At 38.5% G+C, this 27,651-nt stretch overlaps 1 protein-coding gene across 7 annotated transcripts in view; it reads right to left on the reverse strand.

Moving 5' to 3' along the window:
* The window catches only part of TCF12 (transcription factor 12), a 161,561-nt gene that overhangs the window by 80,851 nt on the left and 53,059 nt on the right, over positions 1-27,651 (reverse strand). For all 7 annotated transcript variants that reach the window (XM_050309897.1, XM_050309898.1, XM_050309896.1 and 4 more), the window contains exon 6: positions 26,292-26,394. In XM_050309897.1, the coding sequence (XP_050165854.1) occupies positions 26,292-26,394 (103 nt within the window). The remainder of the gene's footprint in view (positions 1-26,291; positions 26,395-27,651) is intronic.

Here is a 27,651-nt window from a genome sequence, read left to right on the forward strand (position 1 = left end):
CTATTTCACAGAAAAGGATACATTTTAAAGGAATAATTTAAAGAAATAACCTAATCACTCTATTAAAATAATGATGCATCAGGGGAGTAAAACCTGGCCACCAGACAAGGTTTCAAATGCAACTGTAAACAGAGGGACATCACTGAATATTTTCCAATGACATCAACATGTCTCAAACCTTCCCCCTAACTTTAGTCTTATTTGTCTTTTTTTTTTTTTTCTCAAAGCATCAACTTAATCTAAACATGTTACTGGAAATTCAGAGCTTGTTGGCAGACAGGTCATTGTCCGGAGCACTCTGAGCTGCAGGAAAAGGATCAAGGTGCCTCCAACTCAGCACAGAATTGCCTGCAGGACTGGGACAAGGCCCTACAGCCTGTCCCTGGATTTATCCTGATGAGAAGGGTGGAAGCTACTTTCCATGTTGTCCCAATTATCCCAGCCTTTCCTGCTGGCTTCCCTCAGGAACTCTGCAAAAAGCTCACCGGCCCTGGCAAATCCCAGAGGAATCTCCCCAGGCATTGAATGAAAAGCCCAAATATGTGGTTATGGAACGTCAAAGTACTGCAAAGTGAATATATTCCTTCTAAGCCTAAACAGTATTAAAGAGTGAAAGCAAAACCACATGGGTTTTGTATCTTTTTATCTATTTTACCTGCTTGTACTCCAACTCCCTGACTACAGAACAGGTACTGTGGAGCTTGCATATTATTAAAGCAGCCTTTTATACACAAACTAGGATTAATTTCAAAGACACTTTCCCATTTCATACCTAGCTGTTATCTCTGCTGTAAGCCTTCAACTACACATTACTCCTTGATATCAAACAGTCATAAACACTTATAAAACACGTTTTTCTTGATCCTGCTCTGAGTAACTCATCTGAGCCTCAGCATACCAAGCACATATTTTAATTCTCATGCAGTTCTTTTCAACTTAAATTTATGTTTTTATCAACCTCCTCACACCTGTAATTTTGCTATTACCAACTATTAGTTTATATGGAACCTGTCCTGCTTAATGTCTTTATCAGCCTGAAGCAGAAGACAGAGCACACCCTAAAAGAGTTTGCAAAGACCCCACTCCGGGATAGGCAGTTGGTGCATGTGAAGGCAGGACCATCATTCGGAGGAATGGAGACAATCTGGAGGATTGGGCCAACAGGAACCTCATAAAATTCTACCACAACAGATATAAAGTCCTGCACGTGGCACGGAGTAGCCCCTTGTAGCAGTGCAGGTTGGGGTAGGAGAAGAAGGAGTGGACAGCACAGGGAGGGGAGTGATTCTCCATCTCTGCTCTGCACACATTAGAGTGTATCTCAAATAGCACACCAATTTGAGGAACCCCCAATTAAAACAAACAAACAAACAAAAAACCCACAAACAAACAAAAACCAGTAAAACAAAAATCCATAAACAACACACAAACAAAACTAAGCTGGAGAGTTAGTTAACCAAGAATGTCACTGCTTCCAGTGGATGTGAAGGAAGATCCCTTCTTTTAACTGGTATCACATCCATTCCAGAATCCTGGATTCTGAGATCCTGCAACTGGCAATTTTCCCTCCAGCTTCCTTTTACTTAAGTCAAATTACTTCCAATTTTTTCAACTTCCTTTTGCAATGACTTTGTGTATCTATTTTTCTGTATTGCTTTTTCTTTTCTTCTCATATTTGGATCTCATACATTGCCCCAATATCAAAATTTAGTGAATATAAGCTTTCCAATTCAAATAAATTAAGTCTTTTAATTATTCTTCACATACTGGCTCTGCAAAAATGCTCACGCATTTAAAAAAACCCACACACTGATCCTTACCATCTTTCCATGACAACACGCTCACTTGGTCTCTGCAGTGAGTTTTAGGATTTTCTCTACGCTGTATGAAAGAGTAAATGATACTGAATGATGACCAAAACTATCCTGCTTTGAGCAAACCATTTAAAGAAAAGTAATAAAAAGGATTAAGACTCATATTGAAATATCCAGGTTTATCTCCATTTTTAGATTAAAAATTGCACAGTAAAATAAAACATGGAGTCATTGTAGGAGTTCCATGCCACAGTTGTATTTTGAAACTTTTACTACTTCTATGTTAATTTAATTCTCACATATATTCTAATTAAAAACCAGAGTAGTACTGAGGTCATTTAAATTGCTGCACTTTTGCTTCTAGGGTTATATTCACGAAGTCTATTTTAAGAACTGCTTTGGAAGCAACTGATGTTTTATGCAGTGAACTGCTATTTTCCCAGATGAATAGAATATCCATTCTTTGGCTCACAGTTTCCATGACACTAAAAACAAAACATTCATCGGCAGCAGCTCCGTGTTTGATGGTAAATGCAGCTGCAGCTCACAACAGCTCACAGTGTACCTCAGCCCGCCCCAGCTGAACACAGGCACTGTATTTCCCCAACGCAATTTCATTGTTTTACAGACAAGCCCTTTCTTGCCAAACTCAAACATTTCAAATCCTGCTGCTGTTCTGTCTTGAAATGAAAAGTTATTCAATTCTGCAACTAATGCAAAGCCTTCCAAATTACCGAAGTATATAACCAGAAACAAGACTTCGGTAACAATAGCGTTTGCCTCCATGGTTATAACGAAATTTTTGGCCAGAGAATTTCAAACTTTGCTCCCTGTTACAATTCCAACTCACTTGCTTCAACCGAATTTTTGAGGAAAAATTACATTTTAACACTGGTGAATGGAGAAAGTCCAGAGACACGGAAGTGCATGGAGATTTCAGTGTTTCCCTCCCCAAAAGGAGCATTGAAGTGCACACCTCTCTGGAGAACAAAGTTATCATGAGAGACAGTCTTCTGGTTTAGGGCAAGATGCAAGACTCCTATTTACTAATAATTGAATCCTGTTCATATTAGTCAACTTTTCCTCTGTTTGAAATTTAGTGTAAGTACGTGGTCACTCCCCTTTTCACACTGGTCAGTACCCCACTGTTACACCTTAGACTTAATCACATTGGTCTGATTCTAAAAGCTCCACTGAAAACAGGACTTAATCAATACTCCACATTTATTAGAAGTGGGTTTAGGTACCAGTTCAGTAAAGCAACTAATCACACGTGCATGTATATGAATAGACTAAGTCCAGCAGGGATTGTATGAACTGTACACTTAGGAGACTGTTGATGGACTGCAGAATGATTACAGAAAAATGTGGCAAAGGAGGACACACCATCTCAGTAGTAGTTTCCAAAAAATTCAATCAAAATTTCTGAAACTATTGAAAATGCAATAAGTTAATAGCAACAAATTTGCAGCTTAACGGAATCGCTGTTTCAAGCTAGAAACTCATTTCTTTGAACTACACAGACCGAAATTAATTTCTGGTTTTGCCACACCACACAGTAACAAGGCACACCCCCTCTGCAAGGGAAAAGGCGCGGCGCAAGGACAAGAAGGAGCCCAGCGCTGTCACTGAGCTGGCGGTGCCTCCCCCCGCGGCGCTGGGGCCGGGGGAGCTGCAGGCCCGCCCCGCTGCCCCCGAGCGGCTCCCGCCGTGCCCGCAGCGCCCCCTCCCGCCCGCCCGCACTCCTGCAGCGCAGCCGCCCCGGCCGCGGCCCCGGCCCCGCGTGTCACAGCGCCACGAACAGCATCGCCTGCGAAACACGGATGGACCCAGACTCCCAAACACGTTTTCCCTTAAAGCACAGCTCCACGAAGAAAAATAGTATTTCAAAGACTGCGGTAATGTTTATTAATAAATCATTAGCAAACCAAAAATTAAATCATCGCTCTTTATACCTAGAGCATTGACTTCGACTTGAGATTCAGCAGACCCTTCAGGATCAAAGGGTGTTACAGCAGCTTACTGTCAGGGGCCAGTGGAATTCGCTTTCAAGCATTACTCTTAATAAATTTCTACTGATGGCCTTTCTACTGACAACCTACTGGACTTTTATCACATCCTTGTACTAAGCCATTAACAAGACTGGATCATCAGTGCACTCCCCACAGGTCATTACAGATTACAAGATCAGAAAAAAAGTGAAGTCTGCTTTTGTAGCTTTTTCCAGGACCTGAATAAAACACACACATACACATACACAGAGTGCAGCATTTTTACTGCCAACACAGCACTTACACCTTCACAGAACTCTGTTAACTGCAGCGTCATCTGTGCTGCAGGTACTCATCACCGTAACCCAGGGAGAGCATTCATGTTCTACTGCAAATACAGTCCTGCACAAGTTCCTTAGTGGGTCAGTAAATGCTGATACAGGACACAAACGTTATCTTAAAAATTTCAGTTTTATTAAGTGTTTGCTGAGGGTTTGACTCTTATTTTCCTTCTGAAGCCTAAAAGGAGACAAGAAGTCCAGAAGCTGGCAGAAATAGTCAACTCCCCTTACAGTTCCTGGAAAGAATTTTCTTATCTACAGATTTAAATTCTTCAAGTTTATTGCAACACTGCTGGACATTTCCCTATCCTAGTGTTTCCCAAACAGTAGACAATAAATTAAAGATCCACCAGCTGACTGGCACATTAGACAGGATATTGTTGTTCCTCTATTTCAAATATGGAACCAGTTTTATTAAAAATGTTAAAGATAAATCCTGTGTTTTCCTGAGACTGTGTTTTTGCAACTGTAGTTGGGAGTGGCAAATAAGGGACTTCATGGTAAGAACACAAGCAGCAATGTCCTTAAGCCTGTAGCAAATTCCCACCTGGCTGTGATTATCACTCATACCTCCGGTATGCAGGGGGAAGATGAATGAACCTAGAGAAGCTTTTTCAAGTATAATTTGCAGCATGAAAACCTGAAAGAAACCCCACAGATCCTTCATAGGTCAATAGTTAGTGATTCTTTTTATTACACTCTTCTCAAAAGCAGATTCTTTATAGCTGTTTACTTTCTGCAACTTTGAGAGATGCTAAATTGGGATGTCAACCTATTTCAAGTCAGCAATAGTGGAGGAAGACTGGACAGACAAACAGTATCTATTATAATCACAACCAGTATGCCTCTTCCCCAGCCAGTAACCATGTCTTGTCCATCTGCTCAGGTACTTAAGAGACAATTTAAAAAAAAAAAATAATAAATTCATATCCATGTGAGAGTGGTTCAAAGAAAAAAAAAATTATGGCAGCTATTTTGGATACAGAAGGTCAAGATTTCCAGAGTCAAAAAAAAAAAAAACCAAAAAAAAAAAAACCAAAAAAAAAAAAAAAAAAAAAAAAACCACCAAACCAAAAAAACCACAACCATCTCCAAAACTGATATCAAAAGATGTCTGCTATTCAGACAGCAAAGTACACAATTTCATTTGAAGTATAACTCAATCACAAGTGCACAGGAATGCTGAAGCCATCTCATGTAGCTGTACTTGAAACCCTAAATATGGATTTATGACCCTGATCCTTCAAACAGCTACATACGTGCTTAACGGGATTATGTGCTTAAAGTCTCTTAGATGCAGAAGTATTCGTAAAATTAGGACTTACCTTGGGCATGCAGATCAGTAGGACACATTAGATTTATACTGACTTTTGTTATACTTTTCAGACATTTGGACATTTCCCATTACATCAGGCAAACACTGCAGCAAAACTATTTCAGCAGTATTTTCCTTCCACATATCACAAAAAGCTTATAAGGATTACTGTTTTCCTAAAAGAAAACAGGGTACTGTGGGAGCATTACTGAAGCATCAGAATGCTAATTAAGTGGTCACTTTGCTTATGACAAAAACAACCAGTAAGCAAAAATCAGAGATTTGTTATAAATAGCTTTTTTTCACACTATCCTAGAACACTGTGTATTTCTAGAACTGGAGCTATACTGAAATATTCTGGAAAGTGAAACCACTTGAGATATTATTTCAAAAATCTTGTGTGTGTATAAATAACAACAATTTACCTATGCAGGTTTTAGTACAACCAAAACAGTTCAGCCACATATATACACAGTTTCACTGAGATTTTTCTTCCCCAAATAAGACCCGTTCTTTGTTTACTACTTTTAAATTCTTTTTTTTAAAGTCTTTTTTTTTTTTTTTTCCCAGTTACAGGCAGGAAATAAAAAGAAATGCAACTCTTTTATGTAAAGTAAATCCATCTGGATGTTTGCTGCATCCTATATTATAAACTTGTGATCCCCAACCAGAATGAGTTATAGTGAAGCTGCAGGCAAAATTGTCTCCATATACCACAATCCATTATCCCTGTCAAGTTAATGTTCCATGTTGAGCCATATGGCGTGGGTACACACTCAACAAAGGAAATTCCTTAAACTTGTTATAATCAGCACTTACAGTCATCCAAAAAAACTGACATAAACAGCTTTATTGTGTTTTGCGCATTTCACTTGATATCCATGACAAAAAGAGGAAGCTTCAGGGGGGAAAAAAAAAAATAGGGAGGGGGCAGTAAAGTTGCAATAATAAAAAGGGAGGGGGGGAGACAGAGACTGTACATTTCATAATTACACAACATTTTCCTTAGCAAGTGATTTTCAATTACAATAAAGCTCAAGCCTCCTGACACTGATACACTGTGCCAGATTAACAAGAGACAAAAAAACCCCCAAACCCCTACATCAATATCTCATTTTCAATGCAAATAAGACATCCTATAGTTTCGAAGTGCCCGACTCATGTAAAAGATTACCAATTTAAAAAAAAAAAAAAAAGTGAATAATTTTTAGTTTTCCTGACTTTGGAAAAAAGGTTTGCCTTCAGTTGTTATATTATTATAAAGAATTTAACAATCCTTCATTAGTGATATGGTAATTTAAGTAAATATCTTTCTATGCATTAAGTGCAGGTCACAGATGAATTAAGGACTCCCAGAAGCCTCTGGTACCTGGCACAACCCATCACATCAAGCCTAAGTCAAGGTACAAGTAGAGCAGAACTTCATTCCAGCCCCCGCAGTGACAACAATAAAACGCTGAGAAAACACACTATCAAATACTGAACTCAGCATCAATTTCTGTTAATTACAGCCTTGTCAGCAACGTGATTATTCAAACAGCTCATGCAAATGTTAATGAGTCCTTATTTGCATATTTATTTTTTCCTTTGTTGAAATGTCATTGATTATTACATTCTACAATGATGAATGCTGCTGATGATGTGCTCTGATATGTAATTAGTCATTAAGTGGAATGAATAGATCAATTATGAAAAAGGAGTGAGATTAAGAAATATCAAACAAGACCGCCCAATGTAACCATAGAATTTTTTTTAAAGGAACTAAAATAATTTCTTGGCATTTAAAGTGCAACATCAGTAGTTTTCAATAAATAAACTACTACTTTCCTGAGGTTAAATAAGATCTTCCACATGCACTGCTACTTGGGTAATCTAATTACAATAGCAGAGCGCTTTTGTGAGATCAGTAAGAAATCTGCAGTGACACGGAGGTTTTGGGGTTCTGTTGTTGTATCCTGTCCCTCCTCCAGGTTTTTTAAAAAATGATAATGTCCCAGAGCTGCTGCTGAGCACCCCCCAGCTCATCTGATCTCTGAGCAGAGCTGAGAACAGCTCTTGCTGCACTTGCAGCAGCCCCACTTTGTTCTCAAGGCGCTGCCTTTTGCGACTGCCTGCTCCGAGTCCCCAGCCAGCGCTCGCTGCTTGCGATGGAGGGGAAATGGGAGAGAAGAGGAAGGAAGGGAAAAAAAAACCCTAACAAAAAAACACATTACTGCAGACCAGATGGGAACATTCCACATGACCAAACCAATCAATCACCTCGGTGGGGCGCAGGTGCAACACAGCCGTGTAGCAACACACCATTTCACAGTCTATCGGGCACAAACACATGGTCACCAATCAATGGCACCCCCAGGACCTGGGGGGGAGGCTCTCTCGAGCCTTACTGGTCCATGCCTGATGACTTCATAATCACACATCATTTCATTCACTGGAGGATACAAACCAGCATTCTAATAACCTTCCCCCGAAACCGGTCATGTTGTGCATATTAATAGAGTGCCGGGGAGAGCTGAACCGCCGGCTCCGCGCGGCAATCCGAGCGGAGCCCGCAAGAAGGAAACAACCTGAAGGGAAGAACTTCTGCCCGAGGAAGGAGTCGGCTCAGCCTCTGATCAATGGCAACATTATTCATTTGGCCAAAATAAACTGTGCACGACGCTCGCACCTTTCACCGAGCAAGCCTCGAACAATAGCGAGCAAGGGAGATAAAGGACAAAGTGGGATGAGAAATCGATGCGAGAATGTGCTGCTGGACCTGGTGATGTGTGAGACAAAATTCTGAAACAAACACTAACACCGGTAACAAAGGAACAAAAATAAGTTAAAACTATTAAAAAAATTTATCGATGTGCTTACCAGTGCTCTCAGGGAAAGAAATAATTTCATTTCTTTTAGAGCGAGTCTCACCGACAGTTTGAAAACAAGCAGATAAAAAAAATTACGCAACGCGACACGGTCCCAACACACCAAGGCTTGGATCAGAGCAGTTGCTGCTTTTACCTACAGTTTGCAAAATTTACAAATGTTAACTTATGTTTGTGTTATTGATGACTCATGAGTATAACAAACATTATGGACATGAGGATATGTAGACATTTTGGCCAGAGCACATCACACTCTACTGTTAAGTATTTGCACTGTTAAAAGGATGCTCGGGAAACAAACGTGACAAGGAGAGCAGCTTCTCTTGGAATTACATTATGCCTTGGAGCCAGAAGTCAAATGAGTTGCAACTGAAATGCAAAAGACTAAACAAACTACTAATAGACATTTTTAATGTTTATAATACTGTAAGTGCTCAGGTAGGTAGGACTCCACTATTTCACTATCCAGATAGAGAGCTTAGTTTCATTTACGTTTTTCTTAAATCGATTATATGAAGAACAGACACCTCTGAATTTTACAGTTAAAAATTAGGCAAATGTAGCATCTACTGAACCACCTCAGCTTTGCTTTTGGGCAAGAATTGCTGAGAACTTGGAGAAATAAGTATAGTTGGCACGATAAGAGAATAGTTGTTAGGTTGCACTCTGGAGCACTACGTGTTGCTTTAGGTCAGTGGCAATTCCTCCCTTCCCACACTGGAGGTTACACAAAGGAACTACAGCACACTCTATTTTATTAATACAGCGAGGGGGGAAAATAGTATCTGAACCTAAAAGCACACTTTTTTATAGTTAGCATCCAGCTAATTTGGTGATTTGTACTGCTGCAGGTCCCTTTATCTTCTTTCCTTGACTCCCTCTCTTCCCTATCTCAAAGACCTCAGAAAAATGCACAAAAGCATTTACATTTTGCTAACAATTCAGAATCTGGGTACAATTCACAGAATCACAGGACCAAATTTGAGTCTGTAATCCAAAAACTGCACACAATAAAAAGGTGGTAGATTCGGTGCTGTTAGAAAAAAGAGCACAGAAGGGTTAAAGAACAAACATGAGTATTATCAAAGGAATATTCACATCCTTTTTGCAGAATTATGTTGACCAGTAGCAGATGAGGAAGTGTTCTCCCTCACTAGAATACAAAAATCATTAATCAATAAATCATTAAATTAAGGGCCTGACGACTGGTTCTATTCTGGGCACTTACAGAATGCTAATTACTGCAGGGTTTGGGGAATCTACAGTGTTAAAATCAGAATATCTCCTTTAATAAGATCTGGTTTTTAGATGAAATTCAGCTTCTTTTATTTTGAAAGCTCTTGAAAAGAAATGAAAAATGTCATATAATGAATTAAGTACTAATATTCATCCCACTTCATATGCAACACAGGGCAAGTTGATGGCTATGCTACAGACTTGACATCTCTTAAGAGCCAAGAAACTAACAGCTGGTGACATTCCCAATGGAAAGTGCTGGGAGGAGTTTGACAAAGAATCTCATCCAAAATGAGGAGGTGTCAGTAAAGCTTACCCTTACCTGGAAATATTAAGCAAGATGGAGAACAAGGAGACAGCCAGCCCAGATCCCCAGGTCAGTCTGAGCATCTCAAGTCCCTTCCCTGAGCTAAAATTTTGCACGAGGGCAGCCAAGGACACAGGTGACTGTGGTAGGTGGTACAAACCAGACACTAAACCTCTTCTGACAAACCTGAGCTTCTCATAGACTGAGGTGGGAAAGCTTTGTTTGTGCTATAATTACACCTTAAAAATGTTTAGCTCAACACATGGAAACCAGAGCACAAAAGGATTAAGATTTATCGGTGAAACTTCAAAACACAGGTATTCCAAGATGGCAAAAGGAAATGCCCTGTGAGCAAGGGCATTTCCACAAGGACACCAGGAAATGCACCAGAGACAAATTTAATGAACCTCTGAAAGCAGTTTTTAAGAAGTGCAACAGGTACAAGGGATCCAATTGTTATGTAAGTTACACAGGCTATAAAAACATCAAGAGAACAGATTTTAATCAGTTTTTTTAAATCAGTGAAAGAATCATGACAACAGGAACATGGATTTTAACCCATAAAGAAAACAGTACATAACTCCTGAGATATTTTTCCTGCAGTAAAGAACTCCACTGAAGATTTGCTCATACTATGATTCTTATCCCCAAAATCCATAGAAGCAAAGTTATCAATAAAACATTATATATAACTCAGAAGTATATAGTATATAAATTCGCAAAATATGTCTTGCAAAATGCAGCTTTGATTTATTCATTCACTAAAAAATTAGACAAGCACCACTGTTGGCAAAGAGGGAGTTAGAAGTTCATGAACAAAACGACTATTAAAAAAACCCAACCTCATCTTGTCAGTGTAATAACCTGAAATGGATTTCTGCAAGAAGTACTCACAGTATCACAAATAAAGCAAAATTAATATTTACAATAAACAGAGGTAAGGATGTGTTGAAGTTTATGACAGTTGATAGCTAAGACTGAAAGAGTTGTGCAACTTGAGTAAAACTGGTTAAGTGAGAAGAAGGCAATGCAAACATTACCCTAACAAAAGGTTATTTTTGCTCAATATTAGAAGCCTTACAAAATTCCTTCAACAAATGAAACTTCAGACTGAAAACACAGCTCAAATTAGGAATATATACTTCCCTCCCTAAAAGCAGCCCTTTTAAGCATTCAAATCCAAAGGAAATCTGTAATACTACTCAGAATTTTTTAACTACTTCAGATACATTCAAAGGCAGCTCCACTGAATCCCTTAAAGTTTCAGCACTGCTTAACTGCTCCCTTCTATCTAATCAGCTCCACTGACACTGCTCAGCTTTATCCAGGGTCAACAAAAACGATTCATTTTGCTTTTTGCCCAACTGGATTCCTTATGATCAGCTGTTCATGTCAAGCTGTCTGATTTCCATTCAGCCTTCACAGCTGGATTCATTATATATATAAAAAAAAAGGAATATTAAACCTTGGGCAGGCATAACTGGCTTTGACTTCCAAATAAGTGTTTTTTTTAACTAATCACGCTATACTTTCAGGTATTAAATAAGACATTCATTCCAATACAATTTTTTCAATGTGAGGAAAAAAAGAATCAGGGCAGAATTTATCTTCTGTGAGTAAAAATCTCCTTGCAAAGAGTTGGAATGAGATGGAGGCTGAGGGTGGGTTTGTTTTTATTTTTTTAAAAAAGCTATGAGGAATAATTTGGGCTTTTTTTTCAGTAGTTACTGAGTTGGTTCTTAAAGAGTTGAAATCTTTTATATTTTCAACAAAAAGGATTTTTAAGTTACAACAGAGAGAATGCATACACTCCTTAGAGCTATTTTATATTAAAGGATGTTCTTGAGAATAAAAATACTTTCTGCAAGACGGATAGTTATTCTTTAAAAAAAAAAAAAATCCACAGGGGAAAAAGAGGGGAGTCTGTGGAATCCTTTTTTATATTTATATTTGTCTTCTAAAACAGAAAATAGATGAGCAGTTCTCCCATCAATGCTTATTTAAGCAAATATTTGAAGAGGGTCAGCAGGATAGAAAGGAGAAAGGTAGCGTAAATTAAAGGTGGTTCTGTGCACAAACACAAAAGCTGGCATCTGGCCATGTAGTACTTTGCAGTTCCATTGCACCCCCTTTTTACATCTCTCCTCAAGTCTGTTCGTGGATCTTCTCAGGGGGAAGGAGCAGAGCAGGCAAAGGGCCTCATCCTCCTCCTCACAACAGACCTTGAACAGGCTACAAAGGGAGGTTGGGACTGCACTGATCACACAGCAAGGGGAGAACACAGGAATACAGATCACCACAAAGACAGTCAAAGGCAAAAAGGCAGGAAGGGTAAGAATAATAAAAAAAAAAGCTCAAAATAAAATTTACTTGCTGTAGTTCGTCACTCCCTGTCTCACTGTCGACAGGCTACTTGTAGAGATTTGCATCTTGCCACAGCAAAATGGTCAACACATATTGTTTTAGCCACTGAGTTTGTAAAGTGAACAACCAGATATGAATTCAGCTTTAGCTGCCTCAGATTTTGACTTATTTAAAAAGCATGAATTTATTGAATCCTCATTGAATGCAAATTCATTAAAACATTAAGATAAAACTTAAGAACATTTAAAACAGATATATTTTATGTCTTCTGCTTCGGGTGACTCCCCTTCACCTCCCCACAGCAAATTTATGGACCCCTGAAAGGAGACAGTTGAGCAGATATCTGTTCAATATCTTGAAACTTCAGGTTTTATTACCAGCTGCCACTAATCCTGTCTTACAGGCCAATACAACCAAAGAATGTATCCAAAGAGGGACATGATCAAAAAAGGAAAGCTATGAAACCTTATTACACACACTGTTTTATTGACAATTAAAAAAAGGAAAATCCAGGAAAACACATCCTGCAGTTGCAATCACTTGACATGGTTCTTGTGACAAATGAAACTAAAAAGCAAATAAAAAGAAAAACAACTTCAAACAAAACAAGTTCAAGCCTTTTTTTAAAGTCTAAGTAGTTCTCTGCATATGACCCCTTTTTGTTATGTACAAAGAGAAAGAAAAGGTGAAGAAGTTTGGATTTAGTGCTTTACAAACCGGTCACAGCAGAGTTAGCTCAGATGGCCAGTTGAACGAACATCCTCAGGGAGACAGAGTCACCCCAGAGGCTTTGTGGGCAAAAAATCTCCAGGCAAAGTGATTCATCATGTGTGGCAAGATGACTGTGACATCTAAAGATTCTTGCCTTGAGCCACATGGTACATGCTACGAGGGATCAAGCGTTCTGAAAAACATCCATGCACAGCCCAGAAGTCTCAGTGAAAAGGACACGTTTCAAATAACAAATCACTGGACACAGAAGATGTGTTTGTGAATTTGCAATCCGTGCTGCTGACCTAACAGAGAAATAAGTAAATTTTCAGTAGTTTTGCATTCAAACTCACTCTTTCAGGTCTGACTGAAGGATGTTTTATCATCTGGCACATATTCCTTCCTCCAGTATAACTAACCCATAGCCCTGCAGGTTTGACAGCCTTTAGAAGTTGGCCACCCATAAATTACTATTATTGCACTTTAAAATGTATTTCCTATAGCAGTTTTTATTATCTCCTTGTCCATTCACCACAACTTCCAGCATTTCTAACAGAGGATCAGCAGATGCATTTCTACAGCTCATTGCAATGAGAAGTTTTCATCTTCCAAATCTAGTGCCCAATAATCTGTCCTGTGAAGGAGAAAATTTACAGTGCTGCACAGCACCCCTGCTCAGAATCTGCACTTAGACACCTCTTAGAAAATACTGATTTTGAGTGTACAAATGCCTCACAAACAACAAAAAGACTCACACTGGAAAAGGATGTTTTCCATTCCTCCACCATGGTGCCCCACCCACAGCACTGCCCAATAACAGGTGCACAGGGGAAGAACCACAAAAAAAAACCCCAGAGCGAATGTGAAAAAATTATACAGTCTGAATTCAAGTCAGGTTTTATAGCCAAGTATGTACCTCACAGAAAGTAACAACCCAGCAGAATCAGATTTAAAACTTGTATTTTTCTTTAAGATGAAGGAAACATAAAGAAAATAAATCTACAAAAAGCAACATATCTGCACAAAACCACAGAAAATGGTCATTCTTAAAACAGCCAAAACAAGTCAACGGACCAAGGAAGACAGACAAGCCAGGTAACAACAGGAAAAATCCCAAAGTGCAGCTGAGCACAAGCCTGATGGAAGTGCTTAGGTGGAACAATGAACTGATCCAGATGGGTGCATTCAAGGGACAAAAATACAAGTTTACTGCACAGTAAGACTACAGTAAAATTATACTCTATAGATTTTGAGAACAGGTGATTCTACTGATGATTTTAGTACAAATTCAAGTTTACGTTATTCTCTATCTCTGAAGCTTTGGTATTTTTTGAAGAAAATAAATTGGACCAATGACACGTAATTGTGTTGCATTAACAAACGACAGCAATGTAAAAGTACCATCAAGAAAATAAGAGAGATGGGTAGAAGGGCAGAGACAACTCTGAAAACATGGCTATCAGTTCAATAATGGTGCTGAAGATGATTCTCAAGGGAATAACAATGCTTTAGAGCCCAGGTTAAAAGAAGAAAAGAGAGTTACTGGGGCCTGGATAACATTTTCTCCTGATGAATCACTACTGCCTTTCCATTTGGTGTTTTATTTCACATTGGTTTCGTGGCATTTGCACTGTGTCTCTCTCATGAGCCCAAGCTGTGCCTGGGCTGGGGAAAGAAGGGGAGGCACAAACCAGAAACTCGGCCACGTGCAGTGACAGGGAAGCTTTGCCTCCTTCATATTGCAGTGTCAGCCAAGCCAACCAAACCCAGTGTCTCAAGTTCAAGACATTTGTGCTCCAACTTTTCTTCTGTGTTGGTAAAATGGATAAAGCAATACAGAAAATTTTCTGTATTAAAAAAGTTATCATTTAGCTTTACTCTGTTCTAAATTTATTGCTGAAAGCCCACTATTTATTGTGAGTACATACACAAACTATCCTAGACAAAATGGTTACCAACTGCAGAAACACATGGGTTTTTTTCCTTCTGCCAACAAACTATATCCCTTTTCATACTTTGCAACTGTGCCACTAAACCAACTAAATCCAGCAGTATTTTTCTTCTGCTCTGTCCTCCTTCACCCTCCCACCTCCCAACTCCAAAATACTGAAGGGACAGGTTTATACTCAGTTCCTTTATCAGATTTACAAAGGTGCTTGTTTTTTCTTTTTTACCCTGTACCTTTTAAATCACATCTCTAGAAAGATGCATTTCTAATGTAATGGCAAAATATACTGAAAAAAAAAAAAAAAGAACATGCATGTATACTGGACAAAACTATTCATCCCAAGTGTGCACAGGGCTTAGTGCCAGATAGCTGTCAAACAAAGGAACAAAATCATACAGTTGTTTGGCACTCAAGGCTGAAATCATTGTGAAACATGCACTGTTTATAAATTGTCATTGATGAATAAAAGCAGTGAACAAAAAAATTTTTAAAAACGCAGCCAAGCACCAGAGAGACAAGGCAATGATTGCTCCTCCTCCCACCACTCTGTGATCAAACAAAACAAAATAACCCCGAGCCCCCAGGATGCCGGGCAAGAAAACGTAGCAGTGCAGGGTAAACAGAGCATTGCACGAACCACTGACTTGGGGTTGTGCTCCCACAGCTCAGCCCTGCAAAGTACCCAGAAAAGTGACACATTTGGACACACACAGATAAAAAAGGCACGTGGCTTTCTCAGCTTTGTTACTTATAAAATAATTTTGAAATTATAGCAATGCCAGTGACATTTATCTTAAGCTTAAAAATATCAGTCCCAGAAGATGCAAAGAAAAATTGCTTCTGTGATGGTAAAATACAAAAGTTGATCTTTGACCAGAGAACACAAGCACTGCTGGAAAAAATATCAGCTCACCTATCACTGAGAAGAAAGATCTAATTCATGCCAAGTGAAAGAATGACATTTCTCTAAGTATAAAGTCAGAACTGTATCCTGAAAAATAAGCAAGAGCTCAGTTTCTGATCTTGCATATCTGTACCAACTTCAGTATCTTTCAAACTTGAAGCTGTATAATAATGCAGCACATCTATAAGGAAACAAAAGCTCCCCTAAAATTAAAGAAAAAAGAACTTACTTTCTCTTCTTACTTAATTTCTTATTTTCTGACTGATAGGTAGAATATTAAGGTGTGTTAAATGTTTTCTATACTATAACATACATAGGAGCTTCTGCAAACTCCTTTTGAGTGGATCGGAAGATTCTCTACAATATTTCACAACGCAATGCAACTTTTAAGACAGGTAAGTCATTATTTAAGAAATATGGTTCTGTAAGGAATTTATTTTTGTAAATCTTGATTCAAGCAGGTCAATCAGCCTGTAGTTTAAGTTGGGAAGAACCTCAAGGCTTCAAATAAATATATAAACAAATGAAATCTGAGGTGACAGTTTGTAATGGACCAGCAATATGTGAAATAAATAAATGATGTAACAAGAAAGGAATTCAGTCAGAAACAGAAGTGTTATTTATCAAGTCAAAATAGTAAAGCAAACTTCTCTTTTCTCCTACCACAGAGCAAAAAGACTTAAAATCTCAGTATCCTGATAAAGAGTGTACAAGTACACTCTTTCTATCACTGCAGAACATTTTTTAACCATGATACAAATTTATTTATGATACAGTCATGCACTTAGGTATTCAATGCCGACCCCAGGGATCAGCCTCAGAGCTTACAAGACTGTTAACAAGTCACACATTACTCTCAAGATTTCTGCTTTCCATGTCCCATTGTCTAAGAGAAAGACATTGCAAGATGCCTTATTTGTATTGCACGTGTCTGAAGTTCCAGGCTTGTTTTAGAGGTCTCTGTTCCACTGGGAAGTAAATTAAAATTTCATTGCAGTTATTGTGACAACAGTACAAACTTTGCACACAGTCTGTACAATTCCAATTTGAATTTACATATTTTACACTTATAGATACTTTACTGTGCTTGGTTCCCAACTACCTTAAAGACTCCTGGCCAGACCTTGCCAGCTTTAGGAAAAACGATAAAATCAGTCTCAACTCATCTCAACAGTAACCACTGTGCTTCTTTCTCATTCTCATTTCAATGAACCTTTTTTATTTCATCACTGGATTTAAGTTCCTGCTTTCTTTAAAGGAATCAGTAACACTAAACCCAAATACTGCCAGTTCCTTTAATCCTGCATATAACACATCACCACATAAAATTATGCATCAATTCTCTCTCCTATTTCATCTTCAGATGGGGGACCCGTGTGAGCCCCTTCCAAAAAAACCCCAACCAAGCAGCACCCTCCCTCCACCAAGTGCCATCCTAAGGAAGCTTCCACACTTCTGGATAACATGGTTTCTGTTTCTCAAAGTGACCCTCCATCTGGATGCCAAAGAAATAACTCCAGAATTTTCATCTGGCTTCCCAATACATGTTCATGTTGGAGTGAGAGAAGCTGCCCACCTGAGAGCCACAGTGCTGGCAGCCTCCACCAAGAGTTGCAGAAGCCAGCAACCCAGAAAACCTTGCTAAAAACCATGATGTTACCATCACTTCACAGAATGAGTTGCAATTCCTCTGGTCTTCTGCACATTTCTGTTACATGAAAATCTTTGACCCACTTTTCAGGAACAAAACTTTGGTGCGATATTCAATTGATATGTAAGTGCCAACATCGAAATTAAAAAATTTTCTTTTGATAATACTTGTTTAACTCATCTATTATAGAGCTGAAGAATTGCACACATAGAGCAGGTTATTGTTCAAGGGAAAATGCAGAGGTTGCTCAGGCAACTCACAAAAACAATACTATTAGAGGCCCAACACCTCCATGCACCTCAAAAACAAAGTTACATCTTTTATTTTCATCGGGTTTGTTTTCCCCTCCAAGTTGTCTGTGTATCTAAACAAAGTCAGGTTTCCAGCAGCAACAAACATTTGACTCACTAAAACCCAGCCTCTAAAGAAAACTATTAACAACTTCAAATCATATTAATGCAAATGCTATAATGCCCCAAAATCACAAAAGCCACTTGTTTTGGCACGAGCAGCCTGGTTAGAAAATTTTGGTTGATCAGTTCAGAATTTAATCACTGGACACAGGTTGCTGCATTTATTAAAAACTGGACTGCTAGCAACTCACAGGCTACAGCTACAATGCATGCAAGAACGAAAAAAAAATTAATGGAATGAAATCGAGATTAAGTAAATGATTTTTATGCACCTGGCGATAAGCAAACATCTTTATTACAAAACAAAGACAAGCCATGAAAAATTACAAAATTATCTTTTAATCACCAGTGAGCTTTCTACAGTCTCCTATTTGAACAGGATAATAGTTATTATGTAGATCCCTAAGCAACTGCCTCATGGGGAAATTACATCACCAATATGGGAAAGAATCACCCCCTCCTCCCTAGAAGGGAGCTTGGCGCCTTCAGACAGACTCAAATTTAAAATCCTACAGTTTCACCCAGCTGATCCCATCCACTGGAACACATCTACAAGTGCCCAGGGATGGCAGGAACCACAGGAGAGAAATATGCCCTTTCAGCATTTCATGCACTGATGAGCCTTGTAACAGATAAACATACCCTGCAGCAGCTAAACTGACATGTTATAACAAAGAGGAAATGCAAGACTTAAAAATTTCATCAGATTACTATTTATTCCCCTTTTCAGAGGCAGAGTACACTGTGAATAAATCAACACTCAAATGTATCAGACTGCATTAACTAAAAACCAAGCTTGGCAGAACAAATTTTATCAGAACTAAAATATTTCAAAACGTAAAAGCCACAGACTTGCATATTTAAATTCCCACACTGGCAATTCAAAAGTACTTAGTATGACAAAAATTCTGAGTTCAAGTGTGAGACCATTTTGGAGAAGGCAACATTTCATCTTCCTCCAACACAATCAGCACCAGGTCCCATTCTTCTCCCGTTAACGCTCAGTGCAAGCACCACTGCTGTCCTTGGGCCACCAGAACTGCCAGTTCTGCTTGTGGGACTCACTGTGGGCTGTGAAGGAACCTGTGCCTTGGGCAGCATCCAGCAAAAAGGAATCACCAGCTCTTCCTAGTATGATATCAAATCATAGAGTTGATGGGTTTTCAAGAACAAATTTATTACTTGACAGAAAGAAAACCTTTCTGGTCTCTCCCTTGAACCCCAGCACTGCAGACTAAGCCTGCAGGGAGTCAGAGATATAAAAACCTTTAAACTTGCCCAGCACTCCCTGCAATGTTGAGGATCGAGTGCCCCACCACTCGGGCAGCTCCTGCAGCTCCAGGGCAGGGAGGGGATGATCACCCTGCACCTGCTCCCCCTGCTCACCTGCCCGCGCCGGGAGCTGCCGGAGCTGGGCGGGAGAGGGAGGGCAGCTGAGCCCACGCTCCTACCTGGCAGTCCCACACCTGAGCACCACCTGAGGAGCACGGGCAGGGCCCCTCCACCACAGCTGCTGACGGGGAGAGAGAGTAGAGTCTCAGGGGGCACGGAGCACGAGCCCACACCTGCTCCAGCACAGCGTGACGGAGGAACGAGCTGCGTTCCGAGAAAGCCTCCAGGTATTACTGTATTTAAAGAAATGTTAGCAAAGCTATTTGATTGAAATATTACTGTAAACAGAAGGGAAAACTAAGCTTAACACATACTCTTGTGAGCAAAAACCCAAGGGTAAAAATGCCCTGCACTTAGCACTTTCACTAAATGACTGTGTAATTTAATTTCCCAGAAACCCATTAGCTTTCACAAAAGGAAAATTAAGAGCAGATGAGAGCAATTCTTTGGTGTGAGTGGAATTTATTTAATGTAATACCTGGGGAAAAAAAAAAAAAAGATAAATCTGAAACTGTATGAACAGATACAAAACACTGCAAGGCTAGAAGGCTCCAGCCTGCAGAGCAGCAGCTCTGTGCTGGCAGTAGCAGCACATCACAACCCGGGCCTGACACACAGCACTGCCGAGAGCCTGCCTGCCCAACACACCACCCCGGAGCTGGGACACAGCCAGGTGCACAAACAGCCCAGAACAAAAGGATTACTGGCATTCAAAACAAACAAACACAAACCTCCATTTATTTATGGAGTTTTTATATATTCTTATGTGAGGCAAACGATTCAAACGATTATCTGGAAGAGATGAAGAAATAATTGAAATTTAACTTAAAACGTTACTCTGGGTTTGAAATTTTCATTATAAACCCCAAAATTCACATTAGGCTCTTAGCCAACCTATAATATCATATAAACCCAGCATCAATTAAGCACAGTGACATGCCCCAAAAGGAAAAGAAACCATCTTAGAAAGGAGTTTAAATGTAAATCTTCCATTTGCCAGATGCATTATACACAATGATTTGGAAAAATCTTTTAAAAAACCATAAGCCTATCCGCAGCAACAAGACATGAAGCATTGCTGGGGTGAAGCAATGGCAACACTTTCGGAAAAGTAGCCACAGTGTATAAAATATAAGTGAGCCAGCATCTTGATATTTTTAGCTTTAACAACCAAAACAATAAATGATTTGATGAAATATAAACATAATGCTGTGAAACTGCATGATCCAGTTACTGTCAAGGGAACTTTTCTAGCATAGGAGGTTTATGGCTTGTGGTGGACTCAGTACCACTACCCCGAAGTATTTCTTGTAACTGTGGGTGATCTTGCACTTACAGATCTTTTTCCTAGGGAAAGTTTTTCTGAACTCTTAGCCCACAGTAATTTTTGACAGATAACAATGTATGATGTGAAGCTTATTAGCTATCCTTTTACTATTTTCTTTTCACTTACTGCCCTATAAAATGAGATGGACTGAAGCACTTGTCATAATTTTTGCTGTGCCACTGTTTTGTCATTTTCTTCCTTTATCATTTTCCTCTTTTTTCCTAATGAATTCTCTGAAGGATACAAAATACTTTGTCCCCACCATTCTCCAAGTCAATAACAATGGACCTGCATATGAATTATTTCAGATCAATCTTGCTATTAGTCATATCTCTGGAGATAATTTCCATTGTGATGCCTATTTTTTATCATGTGTTAAAATATTAATGACTACAGAAAGCAATTCAAGGAAATCTAACTATTATTTTGGACAAATGGAGGGTCTGCCAAGTCACTATTTGCATCTGCCCTCTCCCTTCCTAAAAGGTAATTAAAATAGGATTCCTGACAAAAACTATAATGGTATAATTCTTAATGTGTGCCATTTTAATAACCATTTACCCTTTCTGGTTTCCTACTACTTCCTTCACTGTTATAAAGTCATTTGATAACAACCTCTATCACTCCAAGTCCAAAATTCCTTTACTGAAGGGCTACCAAGGAAGAAAACCAGCAATTTCCCTGAAGATTAGTTAAATTCTTAAGTGGGCAACACTTCAGATGCATGCCTTCTTTAAACTGTATTTTAAAGTTCCAAAGCCTCTCCTTCTACTGAGAATAACTTTTCCCAAATTAAGGCTTAAAAGGCTTATGTCACCTGTTCAAGAACTGTGTCAGTACTGGAAAGCTTGCAGAGGCTTCAGCTATTTACCACGTTGCTTCAAAAAAGGCCCCTCTAACATTCATTGTCGCGGTCGAGGCGGGAAGGCGACATGGGTTTCAGGATACCAGCAGCTTTTTTATTGCAACAGTGCAGCTACCTTTATACAGTTCTGGGGTGACACATGTACACACAGCATTGGTTTACCACTTCATAACAACTCATGATTGCACATACAGCCACATGTCCTAACACAATAGGCTGACATTCTAACAGGAAACCCACTGTGTCACAGTCCTACTGTCCGTGGTTAACCCTCTGCCAGGTGTAAGAAGTTCCATCTTCAGTATCTCAGTTTACTGAGAGCCCAGAGCCAGCTGGGCTCCCCAACAATTCATCATTAAAAATGCCTACTACTCTGTCCAAGCCAACTGGAGTGCTGAAATTACAAGTCAAATAATAGATTATACAACAAAAATTAAGACTAATTTCACCAGTTTGAAAGATGCACTGGTAGAAGCACAGCCATTCTTAGAAACCTGCACAATCAGGCAATCAAGTCACTTAAATGAACAGTGACTCCTAAAACCAGAAGGCATCCCAACCCAGACATTGATCTCTAATTTATATGATTAATACACAAAATGCATCTTTGGTTTCACAGTAACTCAAAAGACTAGCTTTGAAATTTGGCTTCAACCCCTCAAGCACCTCTTTGCTCCTGCCACCTTCACTCCACATGGCCAGCACGCACCCATTAACCCCTGCTACAGGACAGAGAAGATCAAATAAAACCCAACATGAATTACTCTGCTTCTTTTGCCTATTTGTTTCAACCAGGGGAAGAATCAGGCTTACCCTTTATATTCACATTATAAACAGAGTAAAAGAAACTATATTTTTATTAACAGTCTGACAATTTGTAGCTCTAATTATTGTAACAAGCTTGTACTCCCTGCCTTGTAGATACCAACTGATGTGTCTTGACTTCCCTGCATGGTCAGTCCCTCCATTCCCTGAATGCTGGCCCTAAGAAAGGATCATGGCATTCCCTGGCGTGAAGCAGAAGTTTGTTAGGAAGAAGAGCAAAGTCACCACCTCAGCAGGATACGGAGAGAGGTGAGTGTATGAAATGAACTGGTAACTACAACCCTGCAGCTGATCTACAAGTCAGTGAGCAAGTGAGGTCAGGAAAATGCAAATAACTTCAAATCCTCTATTTCCATACAATAATCAGAGTTTCAATTTCATTGACAAACCCGTGGCTCACAAACACCCAGAGCTTTAAAATTCAACCCAACTCTAAAGAGATTAGTTAAAGAAATAATGAGAAAACAAGTATACCTGAAAGAAAACTTGGAAGAATGATCTCTCTTTCTACTTTGAGGGACTGATTTCAGCATGGCAAACTTACATTCAACCACTATCTTTTCACTCACTGTGGAGTAAACTTTTTAATGACTTTTTATCATGTCCAACCTTGTGGAACTCTGTAGTACACAGACGATGAACATAGAGCACAAAAGTTTTGCCTTTATCCTTTCTACCTCTTGTGGAAAGACAGACACACAAAAGAAAGTAATTCACCCACTTCAAATTTTCAAGACAGACCAACAAAAACCTCTTTAAGCCATATTCAAGAATAATCTGCTTTCTTTCTTCCCAGTAAGTAGAAGTAAAAAAGCTCAGTAGAATAAAGTGCAGGGAACAGTGCAACAGAAGATACAATACTCCATGCTTGAAGGGTCCTAGCAAAAACTGACCTCTCCCTGCAAGTGCAGAGTACTAAAAGGCAGCATAATTACAGAGAAAAGAATCTCATATCCTTGTGAATAGTTTTCTAGAATGTAATTAAGGCAGAAGTGTTGAATAAGCAAAGATTATCAAGTCTAAATGGAGCTACAATACCACTAATATATCTTAGCCTGATTTTCTACATATCTCTATGGATACCAACAGACTATGCTGGTCCCAAGAGGATTCAGTGGTTTTACTTAAAATATAAGTAACGTCCCTTCTTTTTTTACACTTCCAAATCAACAGGATAATTCTGGAATTCATTAGTGAAGAACACTAACCAATCCAACATAATAGCTTTACTTCCTCTGCAAAACACTTCAAAAAATATCTAAATGAATATGGAAATGCATCTTTCTGTGGTAAATTGTTCATTATTGAATCATTATCAACTCTTGTTAGACAAAATTTCTCTCTTTTGCAATGTACAAGATCATTAAAATGTTTGAGAGCTCCATCATGAAAGACAGTGGCACTTTATAATCCGCTATCTCTTCAGGCAAATATGCTTATGGCTGAGCATAATACACAAAATAACAACATCCCCTTGACACACAATTCTTCCTTTTAATGGTGCTCTTAAGTGTTGACAGCAATGGTGAAATATGTTGTTGCTCTCTTTTTTTTTTTTAATAGTTTTTAACTATTTCAGAGATGTACTTCAGTCATGGCAAAATATTGAGAAGGGATGTGCTTCTTAGACATTCATTGTGGATCCCCCCCCATGGTAAATCACTGCTTTACCCTAGTGAGGCATTTCCCATAAGCTCATCAAGTTCATGTTCTTCAGCTCCATCTCCTTTTAACCTCCAAAGGTCACAGAATAACCAAGCAATGCCTTAAATATCAACTCTGTATGTTAGCTGATAAAATGGACATTTTCATTCTGTTTAAAGGGAACATGTCCACAATTCAATATTAAAAAACTGTATGACTTTTTCTTAAAAAAACAAACAAACAAAAACCCAAAAAACCAAAACAAACAAACAAAACAAAAAAAAAACACAAAAAACTTTAAAAGAAATATAACTTTTCAATAATAGACAAAAAAACTATAAATACAGATAGTAGTACTAAAGAGGGAACTAGTACTCTAAGTTTTCATATGGCTTTTATCATTCCTCTCTTCAGCATCAATTAAGATAAACTGCAAAAATTACTGATGTGCAAGTATGATATACAAAGCTGTATCCTACACCGTACATCAGTAAAATGAACATAAGTTTTTGTTATGACAAGTCAAAAACCACAGGTGGAATACCTTTAAAAGCATCCATTTAGAGTTTGATGTCTTCATATCTTAGAGATATATACTGAAAGCTTTCTATAATTCTTTGCTGCATATAGAAGGGAACTAAACACTTTGGCTCCAAGAAAATAAAATCCTTAAGAACGCTTAGTCAGGAAGCTTTACAAAACTATTTCAGTTCTCAGCTGCTTTGGGTGACTGACATATACATATCTTACAATTTGTTAATCCTCTCTACAAAACCATCTAAATGGAGGCTTCTTCTCAAATCTGTATTAATGATTTAATTCTATTACGTCTAATAGAATCATCTCTTCAATAAAACTGAAAAACTAAGAAGATACAGTTGCACCAATTATTTTCTTCGTATGTTTAAGGGCAAATATTGTTTAGAAATTGAATGGCTTAAAACACGAGTAAATAGTTTGCCTGTGGTAACAAATTAAAAATAAAATCAAACTTTGCTATGTATTTTGTGAAACAAAATCAGTATCAGCCACAAGGCCCAGAGACATTCCATACATGCTACTGCTCAAAATACTGGAGAAGCAACTGAAATAACTTATCTTTTTAGTTTCCTGTGTTTGAAAAACAACATATTTGAGAGAGTACTGGGAGAAGCCCTCGTCTGCTTTATCAAAATAACTACTACCTTTGAACTTCACTGTCTTCAGCTGCAAGTGCCATTGACCAATTGTACTCTCTAATCAAAGTCTACAGAGATGGTCGTTTTAAAATCATGTTTTCAGCTTCATGTATGAAAGTTTAAACTCAGCAATGGCTGTGCTTAGTCTGCCATTGTTTCAGAGAAAATTAAAGTAGTAAACAAAGACTGAGCAAAGTAGAAAGATTTCCAAAAGAAATTGCAGACCACCAGGATTTGGATTTAGGTAATCCACTTAGATTACCATGGCTATGTCTTAAAAGGACAATACTGACATCACAAAATAGGTCATGTCTACAAGATGCAGAATATAGAAGTCAAACAGTGTGAAATGTACAAATTTAGAATAAATTTTCAAAGTCATCCTTAAGTTTAAGATACCAAAAAAAAAAAATAGTCTGCAAATCATGTACTGGCAAACAATAAATATTTTGAGAACAACATTTTTATGCTCCAAACTGGAATAGGGAAAAGGAGATTTTCAAACAATGCCATCAATACATTAACATTTTTCAGGTAACACAAGTGCAGGCAATGAAGAAAAAGTTTTCAATACCTAAGCCCCAACATAATACACACTTTGCTTGCTTTTCCAGTTTCAAAAGAAAAAAATGTGAAACGCTCACAGGCCTGAAAGCAGTAACAACATTGGCCTAGTAAAGCAGGAGTTTCCATCTATTCCTTAGAAGTGATAGAGTTTCTAACACAACAAATATCAAAGAAATTAAAAAATTAAATATAAATATAAGAGGCAAGCCCTTAAATTATTAACTGAAGAAAAGCCTAAAGTAAATTGGTAGGTAGTCCAGGAATTGAGTGTTAGAAAAAAATTTTTTTAAACTGCACAAATTAAAAAGTGCTATAAATGTCTTCTCAACAAAAATTGAGGAAAATTAAGCCTTAAAGTAATTTGAGATTTACATCAAATCAAAATATATCAGCTTTCTAGATCAACTTGAGAAAAATCTAGATAGTTCCTTCTTCTCAAAAGTCCTTGACAATGGCCTTTATGAGGAATTCACCCAACATAAAAAGATTTGAATAGGAAAGTCAGTGTTGCTGTGAGAAACAGAGCAACTTCCAGATGCTTGACATGTCAGGCCTAGACAAGGGAATGAAAAATGTCTCTTTCTGACCAAAGAGGCTTTGAGGGGATACTCGTAAAGAATTACCTACTTACCCATCAGATTTGAGTTCATGAAAGGTGTCGGGGACAATCCTTCATGAGGCCCTAATCGACTGTCATTCAAGTGATCACTGTAATGAGGACTGTCTGCAAAACCCTAGAGAAAAAAGACCAGAGTATTAAACAGATTATTTGGCAGCCCTGCTAATTGAGTGTAATGACACTTTCCTAATTAAATGTGCAGAGTCACAATTGGTCATTAATCACAAAAGTTGGCTTTCAGGTCTATCTCACAGAAATTATTCTCTACCCACATTTTACTTTCTCCACCATGAAAAAGAAACCACATAGTTTCTTAATAAGCTGTGTCCTCATGGACAATATTTCTAAAAATTGAATGATACGGAAATATTTTGATATTTGAATCCTCTTAGTGTTAAGTCGCTCACCACAGAGAGTAAAATTAGTCTGAAGAACTTGCAAGCCATTTTTTTTTCCCTAAGGTTTCTGTTTGCATGAATAAAACACAGTGAAAAGGTCAGGAAGAATCACTGATGTTAACCAAAAATGTTTGCGCAAATGAGAAGAAAAAATTCCATTTTCTCCTTGCAGCTTGCTATTAATGTTACAGATTAGCAGGCATTTTGACACTATCACATTACTAACCAGCACAGCTCATTGACAAAGGGTTTGCTTCCATATAGTGATTACATAAACAACTCTGTCACCCAATTTGCAACCAAGCACTGAAATTTAAACACTTTTTTGCACTTTGTTCGCATTAGCACAGCCAACTTAACAGGCTTGGAGTGACCTTATGCAGTCAGGAAACACTGACTTACTGGAAGCTTATACCAATGGTATAGGAGAAGGAAAATAAAGAAGTCCTAGGATGCATGTATTATTTAATTAACCCAATTACATAAAACTCTCTTCCGTACATTTCAAAATGCCTTCAAGCTTTTCCATATAAAGGTATGAAAATGGTTTTGCCATTTAGACTTACCACATGTGTACTAAACCATTTATTCTCTACCAAAACACAAAAAGACCTGGCACACAAAACTGCCCCTCCTTTGTGGCCAAAGTTTTGAAAAGCATTTTGTAAACCTTATCTTACAACTCACACTTAGTCACTTCTTGTTCAGAAACCTAAAGCTCTGGCCTAATTAAGGGAGGAGGGAAAATTGTTCGCAGCTCCCAGGAACCATCCCGAGTGCCTTGGGACCATAAAATCATCAATCACTGAACATTTATCATCTCTTCAGACCTCAGGCTCCCACTCCAGACAACATTAATGGGGCTGGAACAGGCCTCCCTCTCTTCGCCAGCGCTGTCAGTTCCACCAAAGGGCTGCTGACTGAGGGCTAAAGAACTGTCAAACCCTCCCCTGCTTAGGGCTGCGTGTCACAGC

This window comes from Myiozetetes cayanensis, unplaced genomic scaffold (genome assembly GCF_022539395.1).
Source record: "Myiozetetes cayanensis isolate MyiCay16 unplaced genomic scaffold, myiCay2020 scf14, whole genome shotgun sequence".
Lineage (NCBI taxonomy): Eukaryota > Metazoa > Chordata > Aves > Passeriformes > Tyrannidae > Myiozetetes > Myiozetetes cayanensis.